Raw genomic sequence first — 26,699 nt, 5'->3', positions numbered from 1 at the left:
GGAAATAAATCCCAGACTGTATTGTGTGTTATCTTCGATTATTTTATTTGTCTTTTTCAAGTTTTATGTGTGCTTGTTTTTAAAATCGTCGAATTAATAAACTAAGCCAAAGTAGCTCCGCAAAGTAGGAGGTCGTTGACAATAAAAACGCGACCCCAGGAGGCGGAGCGTTGGACCCTCTTGACCACGCATAACTCTACGGTCTACTCTTTACCATATCTAGCATGAACGTTGTCATCATACCTTGAGATGCATGACTTGGAAATTAACGGTGTTGTCAGTAGCAACACAACCTGGACAATATTATACATGGGGGCCCAAAAAAGTGTCGAAATATTGATGTAAATGAGCTAGTGACTAATCTGACACATTCTATTTTTCCCTTTTCAAAACATTAAGTAATCCATTCCTCAGTCTGGATGTGAATGAGTGCATGGGTTACGTCCCAAATGGCACCCTATTCCCTATATAGCAGACTACTTTTGAGCCTTATGGGCCCTATGTGCCATTTAGGACACATACTGTATAGTACCATGTTTTTATAAGTACCCCTTTTAAGGACAATTTAAGATGACCAGCCAGTACCGGCATAATGGTAGATGTGGTTCTGTTTTTAGCACATACTTCTTTCTTTCTCCCTCTCTCTCTTGTTCTCTTGTTCTCTCTCTAAGGGGAATGGGCATAACATGGTTAGAGCTAATAAATGTTTGTCATGGTAGATAAGTGAGGGTGTCCACCAAGTCATATGGGACGCATCCCAAATAGCACCCTATCCCCTGTATAGTGCATTACTTTAAACCACGGCCCATAGTGGGTATGTTAATTTGAAAACTCAATGTCAATCACTCCTGGCACTTTTCGGAAACACTGGACCCCTTGTTCCAGTCACGTATATCCATTGTGCTGGCCGTTAATGGGCAAGGATGCAAACTGGTGACGTCCCAAAACAGGTGACACTTTTGTTTTGCAATGAAACATGCAAAAAAAATCCCTGCAAGATCAAATACAGGTTTTAAATAATTAAACAACAAAGAATATGATCTACATGATCAGTCTCGGTGTGTAAAATAAAGTGGTTAATGTGAACCCGACTCACAGCTAAAAAATGTAAAGAAAGCAATCCAATGGTATTTGTTGCCTAGACTTTACTGCAAATGACACTCAAGTCTTGAGGAAAAAACAATACACTAATATTGCAGTTAGCCATGACAGCCTTTATAATAGAACGCTTGTGACCACACACATCTAAATATTACACTTGGGGGAAAAAACATGATTTTTTTATTTAACTAGGCAAGTGTGCTCAGAACAAATTCTTATTTACAATGGCGACCTACACCGGCCAAACCCTGGACAACACTGGGCCAATTGTGCGCCACCCGATGAGACTCCCAAACATGGCTGGATGTGATAAAGCCTGGAGTTGAACCAGGGTGACTGTAGTGACTCTAGCACTGAGATGCAGTGCCTTAGACCACTGCACCATTCGGGAGCTAGCTTAAGTAGAAATAGAATGAAACGAACAGGCATTCTATTTTTGCTCAATTATAGTGGCCACTATAGTAGGGAAAGGGGGATACCTAGTCAGTTGTACAACTCAATGCATTCAACTGAAATGTGTCTTCTGCATTTAACCCAACCCCTCTGAATGAGAGTAGACATAGATCATTGAAGTGCACAAGGCTACAGGTGTGCAAAAATAACATTCACCGAGTCAAACATTGAATAATCCCCCCTCACCCACTCACAAGTGATACTGTCAAGTTCAACACAACAAAAGCAATATCTTTGGTCTACACTGCATATCATTACATTGTACACTTTCTGCCTGAGGACATCTGTTCTGCAATGTGCCAGCAGAGGGTCAGCAGAGAATGATACAATTTGTTGGCATAATTGATCTCTTTCAGGCAGAGAGTACACCTGGCATACCCCCTTTGTATCTGCATTGAACAAGTGAGAACGAGGTAGTGTGTGTGGTGTTCCTTTCACCTCTATATAGTGGCATCCATCTTAAGCCAGTCCCCAGCTGCAGACCCATTTAACTGTTTAACAAGCAACGCCTCATTTTCACCCAATTCTCTCATTCTGAAAATTAACCACATACTGGTTGGTAGAGGGAAAACATTAGTTCACATATTGTAGTTAGTTTGTAATCTAGTTAACATTTCACACAGATTGCCAGGGTCCAGTAAGCAACTAACTCGAAGATAACTTGGGGATCGGCAAGGAGTCGTATAACGAATTGGTTAGGTTACTAACGTTAGCTCATCTGATGTAACGTTGTCTGACTTTATTAGCCAGCTAATTTTCACACCATAAAAACAATTATTTGATCAGTTCAATTGGCTAATGTTGCTCAACATTTCTCTGGCTTGCTAAAGGATCATTCGATCCAGCTAACGCTAGCATGATACTTAACAATTCTAACAATACTTGTTCCACCACACTTTCTCCCTCACCTCAAACTTTCCAAATGCCAGTTGTTTTTCAGTTACTGCTCATGAAGTATGCTTCTCACCTACCTCTTCGATACCCTTTCAGGCCAGGGGACGCGCTGCTAGGTCACCTATTTTGGATTCAAAACAATTCGCCGAAAGGTGATTCGTTTGAAGCCCCTGAATAGGGGAAGCAGTGCTTGGTGATATTTTGAAGATTCCTAAGCATACTTTAGATGTGTTCTTTTTAGGATTAAAATATGGTATTTTGCAGAAGTTGTGATATTGCTGTACTGAATATGCCACTCACGACAGAAAAGAAAGACGCAGCATTGTTCTTTCTCTTTGCCTGTAACCACATTTTAGTAGTCATGTTTTCAAGGCATATTTTGTTTACATAATTCCAATTCAGCATGTTGTTAATTTGAGGTCTTTGAAGTGTGTCTTTGAAGTGAGTTTACTGACAGATTACGGTCTCTTTCTCTCCCCTCTCCATTTCCATGTCTTTCTCTCTTATTTTCTACACCATCTGGAGAAGCCAGAGAAGCGTTCCATCTGGCTTGTATTTACCGAAGCACCCTCACCACTGCTCAAAGATTTAGCACTATTTGTGAATAGGGATCCAGGTGTGCAGTCCATATTGTTTTTACTCTCACAAAGACATTCACGCCACTATAACCTTTAACAACTGGACCTCCATACTCCCGTTATCTTCTCTTATATTACTTTTATTACATATACAGTACCAGTCAAAAGTTTGGACACACCTTCTCATTCAAGGGTTTTTCTTCATTTTTTACTATTTTCTACATTACAGAATAATAGTGAAGACATCAAAACTATGACATAGCCCATATGGAATCATGTAGTAACCAAAAAAGTGTTAAACCAATCAAAATATATTTTATATTTGAGATTCTTCAAAGTAGCCACCCTTTGCCTTGATGACAGCTTTGCACACTCTTGGCATTCTCTCAAACAGCTTCACGAGGTAGTCACCTGGAATGCAGGTGTGCCTTGTAAAAAGTTCATTTGTGGAATTTCTTTCCTTAATGCGTTTGAGCCCATCAATTGTGCTGTGACAAGGTAGAGGTGGTATACAGAATATAGCCCTATTTGGTAAAATACCAAGTCCATGTTATGACACTCCATCATTACTTTAAGACATGAAGGTCAGTCAATATAGAACATTTCAAGTACTTTGAAAGTTTCTTCAAGTGTATTCACAAAAACCATCAAGCGCTATAATGAAACTGGCTCCCAAGAGGACCACCACAGGAAAGGAAAACCTTGAGTTACCTCTGCTGCAGAAGATATGTTCATTAGAGTTATCATCCTCAGAAATTGCAGCCCAAACAGCCCGAGTTCTCAACATCAACTGTACAGAGAAGACTGCGTGAATCAGGCCTTCATGGTCGAATTGCTGCAAAAGAAACCACTACTAAAGGACACACCAATAAGGAGAATACTGCTTGGGCCAAGAAACACGAGCAATGTACATTAGACCGGTAGAAATCTGTCCTTTGGTCTCATTTTTGGTTCGAACTGCTGTGTCTTTGTGAGACGCAGAGTAGGTAAACGGATGCTCTCCATATGTGTGGCTCCCACCGTGAAGCATGGAGGAGAAGGCGTGATGGTATGGAGATGTTTTTCTGGTGACTGTCATGATGTATTTAGAATTCAAGGCACACTTAACCAGCATGGCTACCACAGCATTCTGCAGCAATACGCCAACCCATCTGGTTTGCACTTAGTGGGACTATAATTTTTTTTTCAACAGGACAATGATACAACACACCTCCAGGCTGTGTAAGGGCTATTTGACCAAGGAGAGTGATGGAGTGCTGCATCAGATGACCAGGCCACCACAATCACCCGACATCAACCCAATTGAGATAGTTTGGGATGAGTTGGACTGCAGAGTGAAGGAAAAGCAGCCAACAAGTGCTCAGTATATGTTGGAACTCCTTCAAGAAAAATCATTCCTGGTGAAGCTGGTTGAGAGTGTGTAAAGCTGTCATCAAGGCAAATGGTGGCTACTTTGAAGAATCTAAAATATATTTTGATTTGTTTAACGCTTTTTCGGTTACTACATGATTCCATATGTGTTATTTCATAGTTCTGATGTCTTCACTATTATTCCACAATGTATAATATAGTAAAAATAAAGAAAAACCCTTGAATGAGTAAGGGTGTCCAAACATTTGACTGATACTGTATGTCTTTCACGATTCATTACTTTTACCATGACTTCATCTAATTTCAGGCCTTCAACTGAAGACAATTCTAGATATTGCTATATGATTCTATAAGTGAAATTGTTCAGTACGGCACAGAACCCTAATTGGCAAAATCACATCAACACATCTCAACAGTTTAAAAATGTGTGTATGTATACTTCTTCAAACCATACGACATCCACTTGGCACAATTTCCTCTGATACCTTAAACTCTCCATTCTTCTGCCAAACTCCAAACCAAGATGGTGGTTTGGTGGTTACTTAATTGTTGGTTCCTGAGTGCTAACCGTATTGGACTTGTACTGTGACATACTACTGAAGTTCTGGTCGGGCGAGAGGTTGATGCGGCGTACATTGAGGTCTGAGGCGAACGCTCGCGCTTTCTGGTAGAAGAAGAGTGAGAGCTCCCGGTCAACCAGAAAGTTGTGGTAGATCGTAGCCAATCGTGTGCAAAGCTGGAGCTGGGACTTCTTGTTGCCGAGGTCCATGGCTGCTGCCAGCGCCAGGTGGTAGTACCCCGCGGCATCGTAGGGGTCCTAAAGGTCAAAGGTGAAAGGTTATGGGTCAGGGTTTAGCGGTGAGATTGGATGGGGTCAGTGGAGGAATCGTTAATGCTGTTTCGGGTCCATGTGAGTCAAGCAGTCTTATGAGTGGGAGAATAGGAACACAATGAAATGCAAATTCATGCATCTTCTTGGATCCTCTATGTTTTTCAGGGTTGGGGTCAACTCCATTATGACATGGAATTACTCCAAAGGAGTGCAATTCAAATCCTGTATTGACTGTAACTTAAGGTGGAATTGACTTCAACAACTCTCATGTACTCTTGTCAACCATCAGTTTTAAAATCAAAACCATTTGTATTTCTTTTCAATAGTGCATTTCAAACCTAAAATGCAAAAAACTGTCCATGTATAACTTCCATTGTTTTCAGATCATTTTACCTTCAGGTCATAGAAGATAATGTCCCCTAGCGTCTGATAGACTCGTACGTAGTACAGGGTTTCCTCATCAAACTCCAGGGGCGTGGGGCAGAGGGAGAGGGTCTTCAGGTAGTAGTGTTCAGCCAGTTCAAACTGACCCAGACAGTGGTACAGGGTGGCCAGCCGGTGGAAGGCCACTCGCTCATTTAGACGATTTCCTATTTCAAGATAGACAACCATCATTTCATTAGTATTTCTTTAATAAATGAGCTATAACCAGGCTATGGCGTTTGCACTTGTTTCTTCTTCCCTGCTGATAATGGCTATTTGTCCGTTTTATTCTACCAAACTTAATTGAATGCATTCATGTAGATTGCTGTGGATAAGAGGATCTGCTAATTGTAAATGCAAATTTCTCTAGGGAAATACAAGTAAGAATCTCACACTACCCCCTCGACCTTACCAACTCGCTCAGAAGGTTGTCACGTGTTGTTGACAAAACTGAGGTTGACTTCCAGAAAGGGGCAAGGGGGGAACAATAAACCCAACAACTTTGGGAAACACTCATTACCTGAATGATGCCATTTATGTTCCAATTTTTTGAATAATAAAACAAGCATGAAATTCAAATGAACAAATCCCCCTGTCATTTTACAAGATATAAACCTCAGTAACAGTTAAACATTTAATTTGGGAGGTTTTCATCTTGTATGTGTCAAGTCTCGAAATCAGACATACAAAAATACACATGGTATATAATTAGACACGCCTCTCCATTCTTTTGTGTGAAATTGCGATAAACTCAAAAATAGTGGAATCCCATAAGGCATGGCGCTATTTCAGGACTAATTAGGCCCTACATCCTCCATAATTTTCACACCCTCAACTTTGGGACACTTGTGCATATGGTGGCGGCGTGCGTCAACTCGCAAATGGAGGGCAGAGGGGCTAGGGGAAGGAGAAAGGGGTGATTTGGGATTCAACCTAAGTCTGACATCTGGTGGCCATAGCTAGAATACACTGGCTCTGTTGTGTCCTACCCAATGTAACACTGATGTCCAGGGCGGCCTGGGCGTACTCCACGGCCTCTCCATACAGCTTCAGTTGCAGTAGCAGCTCCACCAGCTTGTTAGACAGCCTTAGTCTGGCCTCTGTACTGCTGGTCCTCACAGCGATGGGCAGGGCACGGTCCTGGAGGCACACATGGATACACACACAGGTGAGATCACCTACAGTACCAGTCAAAAGTTTGGACACACCCATTCATTCAAGGGTTTTCTTTATTTGTACTATTTTCTACATTGTAGAATAATAGTGAAGACATCAGAACTATGTTGAGATGTGTATGTTGGAAAAGCATTCCTCATGAAGCTGGTTGAGAGAATGCCAAGAGTGTGCAAAGCTGTCATTAATGCAAAGGGTGGCTACTTTGAAGAATCTCAAATATAAAATCTATTTGGATTTGTTTAACAGTTTCTTGGTTACTATATGATTCCATGTATTATTTCATAGTTTTGATGTCTTCACTATTATCCTGCAATGTAGAAAATAGTAAAAATAAAGAAAAACCCTGGAATGAGTAGGTGTGTCCAAACTTTTGACTGGTTCTGTACATGTACACACACAAAGACATTAGGTCACACACACACACATGTAGACATACACATGCATGGATGCATGCATGCATGCACCCACACACACCCTCTGTCCTACCCCATATAAGCAGCATGTGTGTGTACCCTATAGAAGCAGACAGCCTTCTCTCTCTCCTGGTTGAGGTTGAAGAAGACATCCCCTGCTGCCTCCAGCAGCTGTAGGATAAAGTGTGTGTCTCCTGTACTCAGGCCCACATCTTGGGCCACCTGCGAGGAATACAAGAATCAATAAGTCAATGTAACTCTGAGTCAATGCTGTCTGCTCTGTATAATAGAATAAAATACAGTAGAATAGGTTCTGACCTGTACATAGAGGTCCACCAGTTCGGTTTGGCCCAGCATTTGGTATATCTTCCCAGCCTGCAGCCAGGCATATGCCTCCTTTTCCTTCCGGCCCAGGTCGATGAAGATACCCAGGCTACGCTTGGTGTAGTCCAGAGCCGACCGCCTAGCCCTGGACACGAAGATAGAAAGGAAGGGGCAGAAATGTTATAATTTGCTGCCAACTAGAGACCGACAGACATACACACATCTCACACACACACACACCCCTGCCCACTCCACACACACCTCTCTGTCCCCAGACTGAGGTATAGCTGGCTGATGGTCTCCAGCACCTCCCCCTCCTGTCCCCTGTCTCCCCGGGTCGCCAGTATGGCAAGCTGATGTTCGTTGTAGATTATGCACTGAGCTTCGTCAGAACATACAGCTCCGTACAGGTGGCACAGACGCCGCGTCGCACTTAACTGACCTGAGACACACATAACATGGATGGATAGAGTCAGGACAACATAGCAACAGTATATACACGGAGTGTACAAAACATTAGGAATACCTTCCTACTATTGAGTTGCATCCCGTTTTGCCCTCAGAACAGCCTCAGTTTGTTTGTGCATGGATTCTACAAGGTGTGGAAAGTGTTCCACAGGGATGCTGGCCATGTTGACTCCAATGCTTGGATAATTAAGTTCTAGTCAAATCACAAAAAAAGAACACGACTTTTTGTCTTATTCAACACCCTAAAATCACTTTCTATAATTTGCCGAAATTACACAAGAATGTTACAAAACCTCCAGGGCGCCCTATTGTAGAGGACATGGACTCAGTAACGGCGCCTTTATCAACTTTTGTTGATTTTTTTATTTTATTAGACCACTCGCAGAACAGCTCACCTCCTTTGTAAAGGACACCAGCAGTATGATCTCTATTATTGAACCTATTGATCCTCTCCCTCTCACCGATAATACTTTGTTTCTTTTGATTTTGAGTCGTTATACACAAATATTCCACACGAGGGCGGTAATTGAAGCCATGGAACATTTCTTTTGCAACGTGACCCTAACTATGCTAATTTGTATGTGGGTTTCATGGAGAAACAGTACATTTTCAATCCTCTCAAAAATGTTTTCTTGCTCAACATTATTATTTGGAAACGGTACATTGATGATATTTTTGTTGTATGGTGGAGTGATGCACAACAGCCCTAGGCATTCCATGCTTTTCTTAACTCTTGTTCTGGGCACCTGAGATTTACTATGCAATCTGACACACAAATCAGTTCCCTTGATCTTCCGATTTTGTGTGGGGATAACGTTCTATACACTGATATTTACAGGAAACCTACTGATCGAGACAGTTTTTTTGAGGGCTGATAGTTGTCCGCTTCCCAAGAAAAACAGTTTCCCCTTCAGCCAATTCTGTTGAAACAAAAGAATTTGCCAAAAACTATCAGATTTCAACAGCAATGGTCAGATTAATACTGCCACTGGGAAATTCAAAACACATCGATACATGACCTTTTTCAAGGACAGTCTCGCAAAAAAGCATTCTTGCATTCTAACTACTACTCGATTTCGTCCCGACATTATATCGGCATTGAACATGTCACCCTCCCTAGGAGAGGGGGTGACCTCAAAAATGTATTGTTAAAACGAGAGAGGCTGTGTGGATCTCTGCTGGGAAAGTTAAATAAAAGTTAGATTTAAAAATGTTTTTACATTTAATTTAAATACCCTTGCTCCCTTCGGTCTCAACGTAGACTTTGATCTGCAGTGTTTGTCATTATACCCTGACAAAGACAAGTTGGCTGGATGTCATTTGGGCGGTGGACCATTCTTTATACACAAGGGGAACTGTTGTCCTTGAAAAACCCAGTAGCGTTGCAGTTATTGACACAAACCGGAGCGCCTGGCACACACTACCATACCCCGTTCAAAGGCACTTAAATATGTTGTCTTGCCCATTCACCCTCTGAGTGGCACACTTGTCTCAATTGCCTTCTTTAACCTGTCTCCTCCCCTTCCGCTACACGGATTTAATAAGGCATCATAGCTTTCACTTGGATTCACCTGGTCAGTCTATGTCATGGAAAGAGCAGGTGTTCATAATGTTTTGTACACTCAGTGTATATGTGACCAAAAGTGATTCAATCCTCTCCTGCAGGCCACAGGACTGTTAGCCTGCTAAGCTCGAGTGGTTAATGGATACGGACTCAAAACATATTTGGGGATGAAATGATGAATCAGGAATCTTCTATGTGGAATTAATTTCACGTGTGTGTGTGTGTGTGTGTGTAAGTTGACCATTTCTATGCGTAACACACTTACACTGAGAAAAGGAGGTAAGCAGTAAAAACACTTACTGTCTAAATGGTTTGACTTAATGGCCATCAGCAGAGCCCACTCAAAGTAGATCTTCCCTCTTTCCAGGAATCTCTGGTTCACACAGTGTTGTCCCAGCTCCAGCAGCACTGTTATAAAGTTCACCTCATGCTCCTCTCCACTCAGCTCTGAGAACAGCTCCACGGCTTCCGTGAGATGCCTCTCCGCCAGACCCTTGAATTTTATTTTGGGTGAAATAATATATACAGTGGGGAGAACAAGTATTTGATACACTGTCGATTTTGCAGGTTTTCCTACTCACAAAGCATGTAGAGGTCTGTAATTTTGACCATAGGTACACTTCAATTGTGAGAGACGGAATCTAAAACAAAAATCCAGAAAATCACATTGTATTATTTTTAATTAATTAATTTGCATTTTATTGCATGACATAAGTATTTGATCACCTACCAACCAGTACGAATTCCGGCTCTCACAGACCTGTTAGTTTTTCTTTAAGAAACCCTCCTGTTCTCCACTCATTACCTGTATTAACTGCACCTGTTTGAACTCGTTACCTGTATAAAAGACCTGTCCACACACTCAATCAAACAGACTCCAACCTCTCCACAATGGCCAAGACCAGAGAGCTGTGTAAGGACATCAGGGATAAAATTGTAGACCTGCACAAGGCTGGGATGGGCTACAGGACAATAGGCAAGCAGCTTGGTGAGAAGGCAACAAATGTTGGCGCAATTATTAGAAAATGGAAGAAGTTCAAGATGACGGTCAATCACCCTCGGTCTGGGGATCCATGCAGGATCTCACCTTGTAGGGTATCAATGATCATGAGGAAGGTGAGGGATCAGCCCAGAACTACACGGCAGGACCTGGTCAATGACCTGAAGAGAGGTGGGACCACAGTCTCAAAGAAAACCATTAGTAACACATTACGCCGTCATGGATTAAAATCCTGCAGCGCATGCAAGGTCCCCCTGCTCAAGCCAGCGCATGTCCAGGCCCGTCTGAAGTCTGCCAATGACCATCTGGATGATCCAGAGGAGGAATGGGAGAAGGTCATGTGGTCTGATGAGAAAAAAAAAGAGATTTTTGGTCTAAACTCTACTCGCCGTGTTTGGAGGAAGAAGAAGGATGAGTACAACCCCAAGAACACCATCCCAACCCTGAAGCATGGAGGTGGAAACATCAGTCTTTGGGGATGCTTTTCTGCAAAGGGGACAGGACGACTGCACCATACTGAGGGGAGGATGGATGGGGCCATGTATCGCGAGATCTTGGCCAACAACCTCCTTCTCTCAGTAAGAGCATTGAATATGGGTCGTGGCTGGGTCTTCCAGCATGACAACGACCCGAAACACACAGCCAGGCCAACTAAGGAGTGGCTGGGTACGAAGCATCTCAAGGTCCTGGAGTGGTCTAGCCAGTCTCCAGACCTGACCCCAATAGAAAATCTTTGGAGGGAGCTGAAAGTCTGTATTGCCCAGTGACAGCCCCGAAACCTGAAGGATCTGTAGTAGTTCTGTATGGAGGAGTGGGCCAAAATCCCTGCTGCAGTGTGTGCAAACCTGGTCAAGAACTACAGGAAACGTATGATCTCTGTAATTGCAAACAAAGGTTTCTGTACCAAATATTAAGTTCTGCTTTTCTGATGTATCACAAATACTTATGTCATTCAATAAAATGCTAATTAATTACCTAAAAATCATACAATGTGATTTTCTGGATTTTTGTTTTAGAATCCATCTCTTACAGTTGAAGTGTACCTATGATAAAAATTACAGACCTCTACATGCTTTGTAAGTAGGAAAACCTGCAAAATCGGCAGTGCATCTAATATTTGTTCTCCCCACTGTATACTAAACAAAAATATGAACGCAACATGCCACAATTTCAAAGATTTTACTGAGTTACAGTTCATATAATGAATTCAATCAATTGAAATACATTTATTCGGCCCTAATATATAACATGACTGGGAATACAGATATGCATCTGTTGGTCACAGATACCTTTATATAAAAAGGTAGGGGCATGGATCAGAATACCAGTCAGTATCTGGTGTGACCACCATTTGCCTCCTTCAGCACAACACATCTCCTTTGCATAGAGTTGATCAGGCTGTTGATTTTGGCCTATGGAATGTTGTCCCACTCCTCTTCAATGGCTCTGGATATTGGTGAGAAATGGAACACTGTCGTAAAACCTCAATCCAGAGCATCCCAAACATGCTCAATGGGTGACATGTCTGGTGAGTATGCAGGCCATGGAAGAACTGGGACATTTTCAGGGACATTTTCAGCTTCCAGGATTCGTGTACAGATCCTTGTGACACGGGGCCATGCATTATCATGCTGAAACATGAGGTGATGGCGGTGGATGAATGGGACGACAATGGGCCTCAGGATCTCGTCATGGTATCTCTGTGCATTCAAATTGCCATTGATAAAATGCAGTTGTGTTAGTTGTCTGTAGCTTTTGCCTTCCTGCCTGCCTGCCCATACCATAACCCCACAACCACGGCACTCTGTTCACAACGTTGACATCAGAAAACCGCTCACCCACACAACTCCATAAATGTGGTCTGTGGTTGTGAGGCCGGTTGGAGGTACTGCCAGGTTCTCTAAAACAACGTTGAAGTTGGCTTATGGCAGAAAAATTTACATTCAATTTTCTGGTAAAAGCTCTGGTGGATATTCCTGCTGTCAGCATGCTAATTGTACGCTGCCTCAAAACTTGAAACATCCATGCAAATTTTACAGTACACTTTTTATGTCCCCAACACAAGGTGCACCTGTGTAACAATCATGCTGTTTAATAAGCTTCTTAATATGCCACACCTGTCAGGTGGATGGATTATCTTTGAAAAGGAAAAATTCTGGGATCTTTTATTTCAGCTCATGAAACGGGACCAACACTTTACATGTTGTGTTTATATTTTTGTTATGTGTACATCTAGCAAGATGTGGATTTGATCCTAGAGGATATCACCAGAAAACATCAATTAAAACGTGTATTTTCAAAGTGTTCCCCGATGGTAAAACAAACCATGTCGAATGTAAAAGACAAGAAGAAGTTGCAAAACCAAAACATTTTACAACCCTACCTTAGCCCCAGCCTTCAGACTCAGCAACCCCAGGTTAGCCTGCGCGACCGCCCAGTTGGCCCTGAGAGAAGGGTTTATTTCACAATAAGGAAACATTATATAGTATCAATAGCAGTGAATGATGATCTATTTGATACAATGTACAAATTTAAAACACACAAGAATGATCATTACCTGTCCTCAAACTCCTCACACACATAAATGGCCGCCTGGTAGCTTTCAGCCGCCCTCCGCAGGTCTCCCGTGCATCGAAGGGCCACACCCCTCATGTTGTGGACCAATCCTTAATGATTAAATTCATCAATCTTAATTTTTTCAATTGGGAAATTTGACAAACAGCCAGGGTACAAACATACAGCAGATATAAACGTAAGAAAAACAGCAACGAGATCAGACCTTCCTGTGGAGTAGTGCAGTGTTCTGGCATGGAGGCCAGCACTGAGTCTAGAACATCTAGTGATACCTCCGGTTGGCTGTCACAGATGTGCAGCCATGCTAGCCACACGAGGGCGCTGATGCGTTCAGGGCTGCTAGTGGCGCCCGATGATGATGACGGCCCGCAATGATCGTCTATGAGAGTGTGCATGGAGCGCACCGCGTGTCCTAGTTTCCCGTGTTTCTGAAACAGTTGGGATAGACAGAGTGTTAGTGCCTGGCTTAGAGTGTTGTCACCATTGCCACCGACTCCAGCTAATTCCCCAGTGAAAGAGAGCGACCGGGTCAGATACAGAGCCACTTGAGCTGGAATGGTGTCTTCCTGCTTCCGGATCCCATAGAGTCTGGCAGTGTTCTCCAGCACTAGCCCCATTCCATTCAGACAATCGGCTAGCCTAGCGGACGGATGCATTGTGGCTCTCCTGGCTGAGCTGACACAGAGATGGGGGAGGGAGAGCTGGTTGTACAGTCTCCCCAGACTCAGGTAGCCGTGGCTGGGCCTGACGCTCCGGACACCTGCTGGCTCTGCCGAGAGAACTAGAAGTCTCTCCAAGAAGGGGACAGCGTCCGCCCCCTCGCCTCGCCTCCAGTGGAGCTTTGCTAGAAGGAAACAAGCACGTGCTTCAGCCATCTTGTTATGAGCGAGAACCGCTTTCTTCAGGATGAACTTGAGAACTTCAGAGTCTTTTTCTACAGTAGAGACGCAGTCAGGGATACCCATAAGCAATGCAGCAATCCGCTCTGACAAAGCAAAGTACTTCTCTGTGTTTTTTTGCATGAGATAGATCACAGCTAGGTTTACGTAGATGTTAGCTAGCATTAGCATGTCCGTGAATCCATCTCGAGGGATGCTGAGGGCCTCCTCGAAGTAGACTCGAGCTTGGGAGAATTTTGAACTTCCCGCGCAGAGTTTCCCCAAAAGCAAACAGAGGCGGCTCTGCGACCAATGGAGACGCTTCTTTCTGGCCGTTTCCCTGGCTATGCCTAAGTATGCCACCAATTCGTCAATGTCATCCGAGTGGCCGTTGAAAGTGGCAAGGAGCAGTTCTGGGGTATGTCCGTAGAGGGTGCCAAAATCTGGCTTGTAGTCAGAGCCGCCCAGAAAGGATAGAAGAGGAAGGAGTTTCTCTTGGTTGGTGATGGTGCCTTCCTCTACTGGGTGGACAGTGAAGTGAGGCCCACTGGGTAATGTAGTCTTAGAGGACACACTGTGGTCCTCCAGAGTTCCGTTTGTCATCACAGTCGCACAAGGCACTTTCTCCTTCCTTTCTTGTAGAATCTCTTCTATCTTCCTCTTCAGTTCTGCTTGTTGGTGAGCGTCCATGTTTCCTTGGGAACCATCTGTAAGACATTAGATGAAGATGACTATTTATGATATGGTGGACATGTGGGTGGAGCCAGAATAAGTTCATTATTTGAATATTGTTTTATGTTGAGAAGAAAAACAATATAATACTCAAACCCAACCGTCCCAACTGTGCTAATTGTACAAAGCAAACAATAAATACACCTACTTTGAGTTGGTTCCTTTGGAGAATCTGGTTGATCAATCAGATCTGGAATAAAAGGGATAATTCATGAATCAATATCAAAACGAACCGTCTTTTCACAGTATGGCAGTCGTAGAGAGCTGTTCATCACGAACAAAATGCGCTTGCACATTTCTCCATTTCTGTCTCACCAAGTTTGTAGACGGATCCAACATCATTCTGGGAGATTTTCTTCAGCAAGGCAATCGTTTCTTCTTTGATCTGCTCTTCTTTCAGGTTAAAAAAGAACCTTTCTTCTTGGTCTAGGAATATGTCCGCCGACCTAAAAAGGGATTGATGAAGCAAAAAAAGGTAGAATAATAACACTTTTTAAAAGGAACGCGAGGACCTTCTATGTGTGTTTGAACATCTAATTCACCATGGCCCTGAAAGCATTGTCCAAAGTCTATGTATATTTACTGCATACACTAGAATGGCCGATATCATAGAGCTGCATAGTTGCAGGGAAACATCATGATGCAGTTCATCAAAATATAACTCATCAGAAGGATACACTTACAAAGGATATCGGCTGATTGATTGAATGATCGATTGATAGAACTCAGGGAGATACACTTACTCACAAAGGGTATCATCAGCTGGCTTGACCAGTGTTGTCATCACCAGTCCCACCTCTCCTGTCCTCTCCAGCCTGCCAGTGAACCAATCGAAGCAAGACACCAACAGGCCCACAATGAGGATGTGATCACCCTGCTCCAGGCTCAGCTCATCTGGTCCTCCTGCGTCATACTCCACAGTGGCAATGCAGGAGCCTGTGGCTAGTATGGGGAGAGGAGGATACAGAGAGGGAAGGATGGAATTAATAATTCAAATTCTATGGGAAAGAGACCGGACGGAGGAGACCTTAGAACTAAGGTATGTCTAGGAAATTATCCTACAGGTGGGAGACTGGGAAGTCAATGAAGAATACTACAGAACTAGATTACATTGATTTACTGTGTAGAAATCTGTACAGTGATGGAATATGAACAGCTTACCAAACTGGCAGAGGAAGTCACATGCTGGCTTGCCACTACCAACTAAGATGTTCTCCGCACAGGATTTCAAGAACCATCTTTAAGGAGGGAAACAATGTCAAGTTTATTTCCAAAATGCTATATATCAATTTTCAGAAATGTTGGTAAATGAGCTTTTATTGTTTAATAAATGTATGAACGATATTGGTGTGTTTTTTTCCTAGCTAATCTATCTATCTAATCTAATCATGGCATTAGGTTGTTCAATGACAGACATGTATTAGATTTTAAACAATCACGATGGTTTCATTTCAGAAAGACATAAACAAATATATTTTTAAAATAGTACATATCCGCCTCCCTCCTAGAGAAATAAGCAGTGCTTCTCGGTTTAACACAGTCAAATGTAACAATTCACTTTTTATTTTATAAAGAACTGTACAAATGTCACATCAAAAAAAAAAATGCAATATATTTTTTAAAGAATTAAATTACAGGAGGTTGGTGGCACCTGAATTGGGGAGGATGGGCTCATGGTAATCGCCGGAGCGGCATAGGTGGAATGGTATCAAATACATCAAACACGTGGTTTCCATGTATTTGATGCCATTCCATTGGCTACGTTTCAGCCATTAGTATGAGACATCCTCCCCTCAGCAGTCCCCACTGAATTAAATTAAGTAATATGAGATCTGTATTTAAAACATTTACATTTAACACTTTAGCAAGTGTTCTTATTTCTTCTATTAAGTAGGCAAGTCAAAATTCTTATTTACAATGACCCTAACCCGGACAACGCTGGTCCAATTGTGTGCCACCCTATGGGACTCCTAATAACGGCCGGTTGTGATACAGCCTGGAATTGAACGAGGGTCTGTAGTGACATCTGTAACACTGAGATGCAGTGCCTTAGTCTGCTGCGCCACTCGAGTGACCAGAGTGACTTATTGTTAGTGCATTCATCTTAAAATATCTAGGTGAGACAACCACATATCACAGTCAAATGTAAAGGATACGAGCATTCTATTCCAGCTATACAATGGATATATACAGTTGAAGTCAGAAGTTTACATACACCTTAGCCAAATACATTTAAACTCAGTTTTCACAATTCCTGACATTTAATCCTAGTACAAATTCCCTGTCTTAGGTCAGTTAGGATCACCACTTTATTTTAGGAATGTGAAATGTCCGAATAATAGTAGAGAGAATGATTTATTTCAGCTTTTATTTCTATCATCACATTCCCAACAGAAGTTTGCATACACTCAATTAGTATTTGGTAGCATTGCCTTTAAATTGTTTAACTTGGGTCAAACGTTTCGGGTAGCCTTCCACAAGCTTCCCACAATAAGTTGGGTGAATTTTGGCCCAATCCTCCTGACAGAGCTGGAGTAACTGAGTCAGGTTTGTAGGCCTCCTTGCTCGAACACGTTTTTCAGTTCTGCCCAGAAATCTTCTATGGGATTGAGGTCAGGGCTTTGTGATGGCCACTCCAATACCTTGACTTTGTTGTTCTTAAGCAATTTTGCCACAACTTTGGAAGTATGCTTGGGGTCATTGTCCATTTGGAAGACCCATTTGTGACCAAGCTTTAACTTCTTGACTGATGTCTTGAGATGTTGCTTCAATATATCCACATAAATTTCCACCCTCATGATGCCATCTATTTTGTGAAGTGCACCAGTCCCTCCTGCAGCAAAGCACCCCCACAACATGATGCTGCCATCCCCGTGCTTCACGGTTGGGATGGAGTTCTTTGGCTTGCAAGCCTCCCCCTTTTTCCTCCAAACATAACAATGGTCATTATGGCCAAACAGTTATATTTTTGTTTCATCAGACCAGAGGACATTTCTCCAAAAGTACAATCTTTGTCCCCATGTGCAGTTACAAACCGTAGTCTGGCTTTTTTATGGCGGTTTTGGAGCAGTGGCTTCTTCCTTGCTGAGCGGCCTTTCTGGTTATGTCGATATTGTCAGGACTTCGACCGAAGGACACTCCCCTTCCCGTTCGGGTGGCGCTCGGCGGTCGTCGTCGCCGGCCTACTAGCTGCCACTGATTATTTCCTCGCCCTCCTTATGTGTTTATTGAGTGCACCTGTTTTGAGTTAGGTAGTTAGTGTAAGGCTTTATTAGTCAGCCGGCCAGCATGGTTCCTCGTGCGGGATTAATTATTGTGACCGTCTGTTTGGTATACTTGGGTGCACGTCTATGGGTTTTGTGTTTTCCCATTTTGTGGGTTTTTTCTGGACAGTTTAAGTCCCCCTGTTTGGGTCATTTGTTTGTTCTTTACACGCTGTGTTTTCATGAGGGTTGGCTTATGTTCGCCGTTTCTCTGTGCATTAAAATAGCACTCCCCTGAACTCTCTGCTTCCTGCGCCTGACTCCTCACCCACTACACTCAGACGGTGACAGAATCCCGCACCACTGGAATGGAGTCAGCAGGAGCAACAGCCACTCCCCTCCCATCGATGGAAGAGAGGGTTCTACATCACACCACCGTTCTCCATCGGATCGGAACGGCGAGTTTCCGTCAGTGCCACCTCGGTGGAAAGTCCAGACCAGGGTCCCACAGTGTGCATTCCCCCCGAGTATGCCGATTTGGCAATCGCTTTTAGTAAAAAGAAGGCGACTAAATTACCACCACATCGTTCCGGGAAGGGATTGTGCGATAGATCTCCAGGTAAACACTGCGCTTCCCAAGAGTCACGTGTACCCATTGTCCCAAGAGGAGACGTTGGCTATGGAGACATATATCACGGAGTCTCTGGGACAGGGGTACATTCGGTCCTCCATTTCACCCGTTTCTTTTTTGTGAAGAAAAAGGAGGGAGGATTGCGTCCGTGTATTGATTATAGAGGTATAAATGCCATCACAGTGGGGTTCAGCTACCCACTACCTCTCATTGCTACGGCAGTGGAATCCTTTCAGGGAGTGCAGTTCTTCACAAAATTGGATCTCAGGAGCACGTATAGCCTGGTGCGTATTCGGAAGGGAGACGAGTGGAAAACCGCATTTAATACCACATCGGGCCACTATGAGTACTGCGTCATGCCGTATGGGTTAAAAAATGCTCCAGACATTTTTCAATCCTTTGTAGACGATATTCTCAGGGACCTGCACGGGCAGGGAGTGGTTGTTTATATCGATGACATTCTGATCTACTCAGCCACTCATGCCGCGCATGTGTCTCTGGTATGCAAGGTGCTTGGTAGACTGCTGGAGCATGACCTATACTTCAAGGCTGAGAAGTGTGTGTTCTCCAAAAGAGCCGTCTCCTTTCTAGGTTATCGCATTTCCACCTCGGGGGTGGAGATGGAGGGTGACCGCAATAAGGCCGCACGTAATTGGCCGACTCCAACCACGGTAAAAGAGGTGCAGCGGTTTTTGGGTTTTGCCAACTACTACCGGAGGTTTATCCGGGGTTTTGGCCAGATAGCGGCTCCAATTACCTCACTGCTAAAGGGGGGCCCGGTGCGTTTGCGGTGGTCAGCAGAGGCGGACAGAGCTTTCAACAAGTTGAAGGCGCTGTTCACGGATGCACCCGTGTTGGCGCATCCGGACCCCTCTCTAGCATTCATAGTGGAGGTGGACGCGTCCGAGGCTGGGGTGGGTGCCGTGCTATCACAACGCCAACAAAACTCCGCCCCTGCGCTTTCTTCTTGAGTAAGCTCAGCCCAGCGGAGCGTAACTATGATGTGGGGGACCGGGAGTTGTTAGCGGTGGTCAGGGCTCTGAAGGTGTGGAGACACTGGCTTGAGGGGGCTAAGCACCCCGTTCTCATCTGGATCGACCACCAAAATCTGGAGTGTATTCGGGCAGCTCGGAGACTGAACCCGCGGCAGGCAAGGTGGGCCATGTTTTTCACTCGATTCCGGTTCACTTTATCATATAGACCGGGCTCCCAGAACGTGATGGCGGATGCACTGTCCCGCCTTTACGACACAGAGGATAGGTCCACCGAACCTACTCCCATCCTTCCGACCTCAAAGCTGATGGCACCGGTGGTATGGGAGGTGGACTCGGACATCGAGCGGGCATTACGGGCTGAACCCGCGCCTCCTCAGTGTCCGGCGGGGCGGAGGTCCGTGCCGCTTGGTGTTCGGGATCAACTGATTCGGTGGGCTCACGTCCTACCCTCCTCGGGTCACCCTGGGGTGAGGAGGACAGTGGGGAGCCTTCGGGGGAGGTATTGGTGGCCTACCTTACCTAGGGACGTTAAGGTTTATGTCTCCTCCTGTTCGGTATGCGCCCAGAGTAAGGCTCCTAGGCACCTTCCTAGAGGGAAGTTACAACCCCTCCCCGTTCCACAACAGCCATGGTCACATCTATCCGTAGATTTCCTGACCGACCTTCCCCAGTCTCAGGGCAACACCACGGTTCTGGTGATTGTGGATCCGTTCTCTAAGTCCTGCCGTCTACTCCCGTTGCCCGGTATCCCAACAGCCCTACAGACTGCGGAGGCATTATTCACCCACGCCTTCCGGCACTACGGGGTGCCGGAGGACATCGTTTCTGATCGGGGCCCCCTGTTCACGTCCCGAGTATGGAGGGCATTCATGGAGCGTCTGGGGGTCTCGGTCAGCCTGACCTCCGGTTATCACCCCGAAAGTAATGGGCAGGTGGAGAGAGTAAACCAGGAGGTGGGTAGGTTTCTGCGGTCGTACTGCCAGGACCGGCCAGGGGAGTGGGCGTGATACATCCCCTGGGCTGAAATGGCCCAGAACTCATTACGCCACTCCTCTACTAATGTGTCCCCCTTTCAGTGTGTGTTGGGGTACCAGCCGGTCCTGGCACCGTGGCCGAGGCTCCTGCGGTGGAAGAATGGGTGCAGCGCTCCAAAGAAATCTGGAGGGCCGTCCAGGAATCCCTTCAACAGGCTAGTGGACGGCAGAAAAGTGGTGCTGACCGCCACCGCAGTGAGGCCCCCGTGTTTGTACCAGGGGACAGGGTCTGGCTCTCGACCCGAAACCTGCCCCTCCGCGTTCCCTGCCGGAAGCTTGGGCTGCAGTGTTTCGGACCGTTCAAAGTCCTGAGGAGAATAAACGAGGTGTGTTATCGATTACAACTCCCTTCCTATTATCGTATTAACCCCTCGTTTCATGTGTCTCTCCTCAGGCCGGTGGTAGCTGGTCTCCTACAGGACGGTGAGGTGCTGGAGGTCCCTCCTCCCCCTCTGGACATCGAGGGGTCCCCGGCGTATACGATACAGGCCATTCTGGACTCGAGACGGGTGAGGGGCCTTCTGTACCTCGTGGACTGGGAGGGGTACGGTCCGGAGGAGAGGTGCTGGGTACCCACCAGGGACATTTTGGATCCGTCAATGTTGAGGGAGTTCCATCGCCTCCATCCGGATCGCCCTGCGCCTCATCCTCCGGGTCGAACTCGAGGCCGGTGTCGGCGCGCTGTAGGAGCCACGCGTCAAGGGGGGGTACTGTCACGACTCCGACCGAAGGACACTCCCCTTCCCGTTCGGGTGGCGCTCAGCGGTCGTCGTCGCCGGCCTACTAGCTGCCACTGATTATTTCCTCCCCCTCCTTATGTGTTTATTGAGTGCACCTGTTTTGAGTTAGGTAGTTAGTGTAAGGCTTTATTAGTCAGCTGGCCCGCATGGTTCCTTGTGCGGGATTAATTATTGTGACCGTCTGTTTGGTGTACTTGTGTGCAAGTTATGTTGATATTGGACTCGTTTTACTGTGGATATAGATACTTTTGTACATGTTTCCTCCAGCACCTTTACAAGGTCCTTTGCTGTTGTTCTGGGATTGATTTGCACTTTTCACACAAAGTACGTTCATCTCTTGGAAACAACGCATTTTCTTCCTGAGCGTTATGACGGCTGCGTGGTCCCATGGTGTTTATACTTGCGTACTATTGTTTGTACAGATGAACGTGGTACCTTCGGGAGTTTGGTAATTGCTCCCAAGGACGAACCAGACTTGTGAAGGTCTACCATTTCTTTCAAAGGTCTTGGCTGATTTCTTTTGATTTTCTGAGTTTGAAGGTTGGCCTTGAAATACAGGTACACCTCCAATTGACTCAAATTATGTCAATTAGCCTATCAGAAGCATATAAAGCTATGACATTATTTTCTGGAATTTTCCAAGCTGTTTAAAGGCACAGTAAACTTAGTGTATGTAAACTTCTGACCACTGGAATTGTGATACTGTGAATAATAAGTGAAATAATATGTTCTTAAACAATTGTTGGAAAAATTACTTGTGTCATGCACAAAGTAGATGTCCTAACCGACTTACCAAAACTATAGTTTTTTAACAAGAAATTTGTGGAGTGGTTGAAAAGCAAGTTTTAATGATTCCAACCTAAGTGTATGTAAACTTCCAACTTCAACTGTATTGTTTTGCAAAGAAACACATTTTAAGACATCTGAGAACAGTCATATTTTACACAGATACCCATAAGAAATCATTTCTGATGAAAAAACACAACGTGAAGAATTGGTGGATATAACATTTTGGAAATAAACTATTCATTAATACTGTACCAGTCAAAAGTTTGAACACACCTACTCATTCAAGGGTTTTTCTTTGTTTTTACTATGTTCTACATTGTAGAATAATAGTGAAGACATCAAAACAATGATGAAATAACACCTATGGAATCAAGTGTTAAACCATTTAAAATATATTTTAGATTTTACACAGTCATCAAGGCAGAGGGGTGGCTACTTTGAAGAATCTAAAATATATCTTGATTTATTTAGTGCTGTTTTGGTTACTACATGATTCCATGTGTTATTTCATAGTTTTGATGTCTTCACTATTAATTCTACAATGTATAAAATAGTAAAAATATTGAAAAATCTTTGAATGAGTAGATGTGTCTAAACTTTTGACTGGTACTGTATATATATTTATATTGCAGAATATTAACAGTGGTGAAATTATATGGTGAAATTATATATTTTACTGACTGGTGGAAGGGTATGACGGGCTCCAGGGCTGGTTTGGGCTTGGTCCCCCGGGCCCCATCCCCCAGGGACAGTACAGTCCACCCCGACCCCAAGAACGGGGGCTCGAACAGGGCTATGTCCCCCTGCTCCAGGTAGAGGTCACTACCAGAGGTGGAGCTGTCAAACATCTGGGTGGAACTGCAGCTGGCGAAGAAGGAACCTAAGAGAGGGGAAGAGATTTGGTAATATTTTATTTGAAGGGCTTCTAGGAATGTATAACATTGTACCTAATATCTGATAAAATCACAGCTAGCAAATTTTGTTCCATGGAAGTTGTGGGAATGTACGTTTTTGGTGTCCCATTGGTTCTGGGAACAAAGTCATATGTTTCCTGACTGGTTGTCACGATCGTTATATAAATAATCGGACCAAGGCGCAGCGTGAGTAGAGTTCCACATATTTATTACAGTGAAACTTCAAAACAACAAATAATCAACGAATGTGCAATACGTAGCGCACATAAGCACACACAAACATTATCCCACAACGCACACACAAACAATACCCCCCCCCCCCGAGTTTTGTTGATGCGGGGAATGAAATATATCTGTTTTCAAATAACATTCTTAGAACGTCCTCTGAACATTACTAATATTTTCTTGTGTTTTTTATGGAAAGTTTTCTTAATGTTCTGAGAACATGAGTTTAAATAGAACCATGAGGAAAACTGCAAAAAAACGTTATGCTGAAGTACTGACATTCCAACAAAAGAACGTTGTTTCTTAACATTCTCTGAACATTCTGAGAACATGACTTTAAATAGAGACACGAGGAAAACCTTCAGAAAACATGATGCTGAAGTATTGAAATTCCAACAGAAGAATATTGTTTCTTAACTTCCTCTGAACGTTCTGAGAACATGACTTTGAGGAAACCTGTAGAAAACGTTATGCATAAGTACTGAAATTCCCACCTAAGAAACATATGGTCCTCAGCTGGGTATCCTGCACCATTCCCAGAACATTGTGGGAAGGTTGTATGGAAAATAACCATAGGACAACCACGCTCTCAGAAACATATGGTTTTCAGAACGTTATACGCTAGTTGGGATAACTGTACCATCTTATAACACTAGAAGATTTGTTTTTGAGGATTTGGCATGATTGGACGAGGGATTGAAGTCCCAACCTTCCAATCTTAGGTCGGACACTCTAACCATAAGGCCACTGAGTTGGTCAACAACAATGCACATTGCAAACATAGAAAAAAGCTGTCAGTCAGATATCTTCATGTTAAAATTAACAGCAACATTTTAGGAATGAGTTGAGAGTTAGAGAGTTACCCTCTTGCATGAGAATGCCTTTGTACATTAGGTTGAGAGTGTCCTCTTGGATAGAGATCTCTATGCCCACGTTCTTCTGGTCCATAGAGCTCAACCAGAAATCCTGGTCTAGGAGCAGGTTCTCCATGCACTGACCCAGAAAGCCTGGGGAACAGAAGTCAGAAGTTAGAGCGCAATAGGTCAAAGGTCAGCCAGAAGTCCTGGTCCAGCAACAGGTTCTCCATACACTGGCCTAGGAAGCCTGGACAACAGAGTTCAACAGGTCAAATTAGTGAGGAAACTGTCATTTAAAGTCCTATTCCAGGTGGTATTTACTTAGTATTTGTTAAGAAATTATGTAGCTAGTACTTTCATGTTCAAAGAAAATATAACACATTTGACTTGAACATCTAATTAATCAAATTCATCAGCAGAGGTCACAAAGTGCTATACGGAAACCCAGCCTAAAACCCCACACAGCAAGGAATGCAGATGTAGAAGCACTGTGGCCAAGTTTCCTCTAATCCCATACAAACAGAGTAGGTTGTTCTGTAGTTTCCCTTATCTGTGTGTTTATAAGACATACCCATTGTGTAATATGTGGTGAACTTCCATATCTCTTCGAATGTTTTGAATGCGACGAATATAACGTTTTCTTCACTGTTGATGGTGACCAGCCTGGCAGAGAGTTCCTTAAGAACAGGAGAGGAGAACAGAGGAGAGGTTGTACATGAGATGTTGAGTCAATTAAACCTGTTTGGTCAATATGAAGCAATGTCATCTGTGAGTAAGATACGTATTGGTATTCAATGTGAACAATCACAAACTGATAACAAAACCATCTAAAGGGATACTTTGGGATTTGGGAAATATATCTACTTCCCCAGAATCAGATTAACTCGTGGATACTATTTTTATGTCTCTGGGTCCAGTATGAAGGACGTTAGAGGTAGTTTTGCAAGCCAATGCTAACTAGTGTTAGCACAATGACTGGAAGTCTATGTAGCAGAAAAGCAGGTTATAACAAATCTGCAAAAATGGCACCACCATACATAAGGCATTCCTTCCATTCAATCTATCTTTACACACTTGCGATAATTCCACAAAAGCTGTGACAAAGCATGTTGACCAAGTGGGGTGTGACTGAGAACAGTATCATAGCGAATGCGGTTTAGCTGTACATATTGCCTCAACAAGACTTACTTGGATACATAAAGGTTGAACGAAGAGGGTCATACCGTAAAGAGAGCGTTGACCTCCGCGCTGTCGGCCTCCAGGAGGCAGAGTTTCCCCCGCAGCACTTCCTGAGACCCCTCGTCTGCAGGGTGCCTGTCGGGCCCCTCCACGATGGCCAGCAACATGGGTAGAGCTGGAACACAACGTGACAGGAACACAATATGATACAACAACATGTAGGCAGGAAGCCTGTCCGGCCCCTCAACCATGGCCAGCAGCATGGGCGACGCTACAACAATATGATACATCTAAAATGGCACCCTATTCTTTATACAGTATAGTGCACTATGTTGACCAAGACCCATAGTGTGTGTGAGCGTGTGTGTGTCAATCTGCTCCTTTGCGATGGACATTGAGTACTTTAAAATACAATTCGTTATAATACACTCGCATCAATCAATATCTGTCTCTAAATCTCCATTATAGTCTATGACAAGCTGAGTATGAGCAATTCTTCTCTAGTTAATGTTTTGTAGGAAAGTGGTGACAGAGATACTCAGGTGACTCAATAATAAAACAAGAACATTGCATTTTAAAACACCATGCTGAGGTAATTAACTTCATCATCACACAATTATAGCCTATTATATAACATCCAAAGGTAGGTCAAATGTTTAGGTTAAGATTTGCCATAGTTAGAGACAAAAAGCAACTAGAAACTCTCAGAAATAATGTCAATATGCTGACCAGTATAGTACTAATACTTTATCCTCAATTTTGCTTTACTTCCTATTTCTTTATTAACTGAGGGCTATTTTGGAGCCTACCATATCACTAGTCTGGTGACATTTTGACTGACTGACAGTGTGACTGACCTACAGAGATTAATCAATGACTTCAAAGAGTCTTTCTCAGGCTCTCTCAGGTCCAAGGTGTAAGATAGTTAAAGTTCACTGTCAACCACATGATTTACCATAAGGAGAAGTGAATTCCTAGCCTGGTCCCAGATCTGTTTCTTCTGTCTTGCCAACTCCTATGGTCACTGTGATGCTAAATGTAACAATGACCATAAGAGTTGGCAAAACAGTTCAACAGATCTGGGACCAGAAAAACAGAATTCAATGTCACTTTGCCTGCCCTAAATTAATTTGAGGGTTTTTAACGATAATAAGTCTACAGTGGTAGTGTGGATCAAACTACTAGAGCAGAAGGCAGAAGGCAACCAACTGAACCCAAAACACTGTTTGTGGTCCTCAACCCCTGCTATTGATATCCTGATATTGGAAAAATCAGTCTGCATGAACTATGAAATATCATGATGGTTCGTAGCAGAATGTCAGTCAAAACCCACAGTTAAATAACAAAGCTC

The 26,699-nt window shown here is 43.8% G+C and overlaps 1 protein-coding gene across 1 annotated transcript in view; it reads right to left on the bottom strand.

Annotated features, from left to right (window-relative positions):
* Positions 1–4,551: 4,551 nt before the first annotated feature.
* LOC118392181 (SH3 domain and tetratricopeptide repeat-containing protein 1) overlaps positions 4,552–26,699 on the bottom strand; it is a 26,743-nt gene continuing 4,595 nt past the window's right edge. The window contains exons 3-20 of the mRNA XM_035783896.2: positions 25,393–25,523; positions 24,741–24,846; positions 24,176–24,319; positions 22,855–23,053; positions 15,943–16,019; positions 15,525–15,723; positions 15,097–15,227; positions 14,930–14,971; positions 13,377–14,756; positions 13,155–13,263; positions 12,981–13,041; positions 9,898–10,090; positions 7,827–8,007; positions 7,560–7,710; positions 7,341–7,463; positions 6,642–6,792; positions 5,623–5,819; positions 4,552–5,214 (exon numbers count right to left, since the gene is read on the bottom strand). Of these exons, the coding sequence (XP_035639789.1) occupies positions 4,936–5,214; positions 5,623–5,819; positions 6,642–6,792; positions 7,341–7,463; positions 7,560–7,710; positions 7,827–8,007; positions 9,898–10,090; positions 12,981–13,041; positions 13,155–13,263; positions 13,377–14,756; positions 14,930–14,971; positions 15,097–15,227; positions 15,525–15,723; positions 15,943–16,019; positions 22,855–23,053; positions 24,176–24,319; positions 24,741–24,846; positions 25,393–25,523 (3,854 nt within the window). The 3' untranslated portion in view covers positions 4,552–4,935. The remainder of the gene's footprint in view (positions 5,215–5,622; positions 5,820–6,641; positions 6,793–7,340; positions 7,464–7,559; positions 7,711–7,826; positions 8,008–9,897; positions 10,091–12,980; positions 13,042–13,154; positions 13,264–13,376; positions 14,757–14,929; positions 14,972–15,096; positions 15,228–15,524; positions 15,724–15,942; positions 16,020–22,854; positions 23,054–24,175; positions 24,320–24,740; positions 24,847–25,392; positions 25,524–26,699) is intronic.

This window comes from Oncorhynchus keta, chromosome 13 (assembly GCF_023373465.1).
Source record: "Oncorhynchus keta strain PuntledgeMale-10-30-2019 chromosome 13, Oket_V2, whole genome shotgun sequence".
In the NCBI taxonomy this organism is placed as follows: domain Eukaryota; kingdom Metazoa; phylum Chordata; class Actinopteri; order Salmoniformes; family Salmonidae; genus Oncorhynchus; species Oncorhynchus keta.
Note: the sequence above shows the minus strand (reverse complement) of the source record. Positions and strands in the feature narration are given on the sequence as shown.